We start from the raw sequence: 4821 nt of genomic DNA on the forward strand, positions 1-4821 counted from the left end.
GAGAGAGAGAGAGAGAGAGAGAGAGAGAGAGAGAGAGCAGAGGCGACGACAGCACGCTGCCCCCGCCGCCGCGCCCCCCTTGAGACCACACGGACGCCCATGAACGCCGCTGAGCGCACCCATGCTGTGCCGCGGCTGGTGGGGCGCCGCCTGCAGCGTCGTCGCCAGGTACATGATCCCCTCCCCTTCCGCCGCCACCAGCCCGCCCGCCGCCACGAACGCACGCAGCGCCGCGAGCATGCTGCGGTTCGCCGCCAGCCGCGCGGCCCACTGCTCCGGCGCGCCGCCGCCGACAAGCAGCGCGGACGCGCCGGGGGGCGGCTGGGAGTCCCGCAGCGGGGAGAACGGCACCAGCTGGGCGCCTGCCGCTGCCAGTAGAGACAGGTTCCTGCGGGTGTGAAGGGGGGCAAGGAGTCAAGCACAGGCGAGCTGCGGGATCAGGGCAAGTCGAGGGGCTGCTTTCCAGGCCGCCTTTCACACATGAACCTGCCCGGGGCTGTGAGGGGCCGTGAGGCGCACACCGCCTGCGCTGCGAGCGCCGCTCTGCTCCTGCCCGACCCTGACCCCGCCCAAAAAGCTGTGGGCCGTGCTTGCGCCCCGCGCCGGCAAGGCGCACGACGGCCGGGGGCCCCCGCCCTCCATTGCGCCCCGTCCTGCCGTCCAATGCGCCCTGGACTAAAGCGGCCACTCACTGCTGGAAGTATCGGTGGAAGGCCTGGTCAAAGGCGATGCCGACCACCACCCTGAACGCGCGCGCCGGCGGCGGCAGCGGGGCCTCGGGCGCCGGCGTGCGCGCGCGCGCCGCGATCGCCAGCAGCGCGTCCGCGTCCAGGGACAGCTGGCGCCGCGCGCGCGCCGCCAGGGCGGCCTCATGCGCCGCCTCGCCGCCGCCGCCGCCGCCGCCGAATGAGTGGCGCGGCTGGGAGCTGCCGCTCCATTCGCTGCAGGCCGAGCCAATGACCGAGGCGCACGCGGTGCCACCCCACGCGCCCGCCCCCGCGCCGGAGCCCGCGCCCGCGGCGCCGTCGCCCAGCTGCGGCAGCGACCCGACGACGGGCGCGTCCACGCCGGCGGCCGCGAGGCCGCGCACGAGCTCCTCCACCGCGCCCGCCCCGCCGGTGCGGTTGAGCAGCAGGCCGGCCACCTCGAGGCCGCCATCGGCAGAGGCGAACCCCCGCAGCAGCGCGGCGATGCTGGCGGCGCTGCGGAAGGCGGCGACGTCGACCACCAGCAGGATGGGCAGCCCCAGCGCCCGCGCCAGCTCCGCCGTGCTGCAGCCCCGCGCCGCGGCTGCAACCGGCGCGCCGCCGCCGCCGGCGTCGGCGCCTGCGCACCCTGCGTGTGCCGGCGCCGGCGCGGCGTCGCTGGCAGAGTCGAGCACCGACAGGCGGGCGTCAACGATGCTGATGTCTCCGCCTTCCGCGGCTTGCGTGTAGCACGCCAGCAGCGTATCGTGGTCCGGCGTCAGGCTCAGATCAATGCAGGCGGGCCCTTGCGGGAGCGCAGCCGCCGCGCCAGCGCCGGCGCCAGCGCCGGCGCCGCCGCACGCGCAGTCACTCCCGTCGTGGCTGGCGCCGTTGCAGAGGCCGCCGTCGTCGCCCGTGGGCGCGGGCGCCCCGGTGAATGCGGCGCCGAGAGTGAAGCTGCGCACATCAAGCCCTCGATCCCTTTTGGGGGGATAGCGGCGCGGCAGCCAAGGATGAATGGCACGCTGGGTGTGCTGCGGCTGCAGCTGCTGCTGCCGCTGCAGGTGCCGCTTCAGACAGCACTCCTGCCTCGCTGCTACACGCCCAATCAGGGACGGGACTATGCTTTCCGTAGCTCTCTTAAGGGCTGCAGAGGCCGATCGCTTGCACAGCAGCCCTCCTTGGCGCAGCAGGAACAACCATCGCAGCTCAGGCACCGACCTTCAAAGCGCGACAACGGTGGCGCGCGCCATGCAGTTCACCTGAGGACGCATGCGATGGCCGCCGCGACAACAGACTTGCCGGCGCCGCCATGCGTGCCGCCCAGGACAAAGCCCCCCATGCAGCAGCACTCCTGCATGGAAGGCACCACGGGTGGGTTGAGCTGCGCCGGCGCCCCCTCGCACTCCGACAACAGCAGCGTCAAGGTGGCGCCCGGCGCCGGATGAGACTCGGCAGGGCACGCCATGGCGACCAGATGCTGAATGTTACTCACCTATAGGCGTTGTCACACCATGCCTGCCGCCTTGAAGAGGGCCATGGCCCCCCGTGCCTTTGGTAAGCTGGCTGCTGTCACCTAGACCCACGCAAAGCTGTGATACTGTGATCAGGGCGGCGACAGCGGCACAAAAAGTGCCGTGACAAGTCTAGGTTCGTCGATGTGCAGTGTGCTGCTCTTGCGAGTAGCAAAGTTGCAGGCGTCAGATATGGCGTCTGTTAATGTGATATCTGGGGTATGCAAGCAAGATTCAACAAGATTTACTACACTACAGTCGTGCCATGACGGACATCCTGGGGAGATGGCGACGAAGGCAAGCAGGATTGCAGCGAGGAGACACTCATCGAATGCTGATTGTGTCAAAAAACAGGGCGCAAACTTGGCTCGAGCGCACCGCGCCGCCCACCCGTGCTGCTCGCCCGTTGCCGCCAGCGAGCGGGCCATGCCGCCACCTGGCCAACGCGGTGCCCAGCCAAGAAGAGCGGTGTCCAGCCACTCGCTTGCACACAAGGGTCGCAGCTGGGCCTTCGTGTGTCCAATGTCAGGCTTCAGCAAGCCTTAATGGTCGGTTCGCTGCGGAAGGCGACCTTTGACCAAAAGCGAGCGGGCTGACCCTCATCTGCTGTCATACGATGCCCACCGTCGGGGCAGCAAGGCCTGTGGAGGGATCCCTGCATCATGCTAGCAAACTCACAGCCCGTGAGTACAACGAAATGCTAGCATGAAGCAGGGGGCCCCTTCACAGTTCCCAGTGCCCCTGCCAGGGCTGCCCCATTTCATTTCGCGCTCGGCTCGCAGGATTCGCATGCGGCATGCTGCCCGCCGGCCCCAGCAGTCATCCTGATGCGTGCGCCCCAGGTGCTTGAGCCCCCCGATGCACAAGCATCTGCATCCAAGCCACAGCTTATCGCGGGGACAAGGCGAGCTCCATCCAGCCCCCACCGCGCGTAGTTGCGCCGCCTGGCGCTGCTCGCCAACTGCCCCCCCCCCCCGCTCGCATGGATACTCATCCTGGCATACATTAGGCATATTATGGACCATCCAGGCTCAATTACTGGCATATTGACCCCAATTGTAGATGCCTTGAAAGCCAGTGACACATACAAACACAATCATGTGCGCGCACATGAAAAAGGGGCCGAAGCGCAGCGACCAGCCAACGCCGCAGGTGAGGATTCCAGGCGCTAAGTTTATGCGAGCACGGCGCACCCATGGCCCTCTGGCTGTGTAAGATTGACGTGCCGCGTGACACCAGTGCCGTGCACCGCAGGGCGCCCACACGAGTTGCTGTGGAACCCTACCAGCGGCGCGCGTTCCCCCCGCCTCGAAACTGCTGTCGCGGTATGGTCACCGCGTAATCGCAGACCCCCTGAGTCGCAAGAGAGTGCGGGGTCCCGCCTGCCCAAACTGTTCATTCATGCCCCGCTCGGTGTGCATGCGGCACATGTGCAAATCTAGCTTGTACTTCTGAGCATGCATCGACGGCCATGTATGCGTGCTAATTTGTGTGCTTGCCATGCAAAGGCCGTCGCAGATATGTTGTTGCGACGCCGTACGCGCCCACGCAGCCGGACAAGGCGTGGTGGCCCGCCGGCACGCATTCCATCGCGCAACGTGGCCCCGGGCGGCTGGGCCAGCGGTCAGGGCCACATTTCGTTTCACACACACACCACAGGAACACCAGGCTAAGGGACCCGCAGCCTCTGCAGACACCTGGTGCCCCCTGTCCCTCCATCCTCCCAAGAAAATTTTGCACACTACCTCTGCAACAAGCGCCCGCCGACGAGAGGGGCGCTGCGCCGCGCCGCGCCGCGCCGCGTCACCTCCGCGCCGAGCCGTGTCGCGCCGCGCCAGGTCACCTCCGCGCGTGCGCCTGCGCCAGCGCCTCCTGCACCGCGGCCCGCGCCTCCTCAGGCGTCTCCACGCGCCGCCCGAACCCGAGCCGCTCGACGTTGAAGTCGCCCCCGTGGCGCACGCGCACGTCGGCGCCCAGGGCGTCGATTGATATGAGGAGCGCCTCGTCAGCGGGGGCGTCCGGGTCGATCAGGCGGGCCAGATCACTCGAGAAAGCCTCGTTGAGCTCCTAGGGTTGTGTTGGGGAGGGGGTCAGATGTCTTGAGGGCGGGGCTGCGGCGCGGTCGTGTGCTTCAAAGGGAAGAGGTTGCAAGGAGGGACAGAGCGCCGCAAAGCGGCTGCACACGCAAGCAGCGCTGGCCGCGGGCGGGCGAGCTGTCGGTCGCTGGAGTTCGAATCGACCCGGCTTTGATGTGCCGGTGCCGTGCCGGGGGCGCCGCGCGCGCCGAGCGGGGCGCGGCGCGGCGCGAGCAGGGGGGGAGGGGGCTTCCGAGGGTGCACTCACGGTGAGCGTCCGCTTGGGCTGGTTTGTCGCGATCGCGTCAGGTGTTGCTGAGAGGTACTCCGCGACGTCGATCCACTGCACTGTCCCAAAGCCCCCCACGAAGTAGATGTCTGTGATGCGGTGCATCCTAGGGCAGACGCGGGCGTGGAGGGCCGGGCGGAGGGGCGGGTGCGCATGCTCGAGGGCCGGCAATGGCCACGTCTTGGCGCAGCGTGCGGCGGCGGCGCGCAGCGGGCGGTGGCGCGCCTCGCTGCGGCAGTGGCCGGCCGGGGTGGGGC

At 68.7% G+C, this 4821-nt stretch overlaps 2 protein-coding genes across 2 annotated transcripts in view; both read right to left on the minus strand.

The window, feature by feature from the left end:
* Window positions 1-692: 692 nt before the first annotated feature.
* On the minus strand, window positions 693-2154 carry MNEG_12983 (hypothetical protein; the record flags this gene model as incomplete). The annotated part of the gene is made up of 2 exons (XM_014038544.1): window positions 693-1667; window positions 1949-2154. Coding segments are annotated over 2 exons (1181 nt in total), but the record flags the coding sequence as incomplete, so codon positions are not given.
* Window positions 2155-4039: 1885 nt separating this feature from the next.
* Window positions 4040-4821, minus strand: part of MNEG_12984 (hypothetical protein) — a gene marked incomplete at both ends in the record, with an annotated part of 1873 nt that continues 1091 nt past the window's right edge. The window contains 2 exons of the mRNA XM_014038545.1: window positions 4040-4267; window positions 4544-4670. Coding sequence (XP_013893999.1) covers window positions 4040-4267; window positions 4544-4670 — 355 coding nt within the window. The remainder of the gene's footprint in view (window positions 4268-4543; window positions 4671-4821) is intronic.

This window comes from Monoraphidium neglectum (assembly GCF_000611645.1).
Source record: "Monoraphidium neglectum strain SAG 48.87 unplaced genomic scaffold scaffold03555, whole genome shotgun sequence".
NCBI lineage: Eukaryota > Viridiplantae > Chlorophyta > Chlorophyceae > Sphaeropleales > Selenastraceae > Monoraphidium > Monoraphidium neglectum.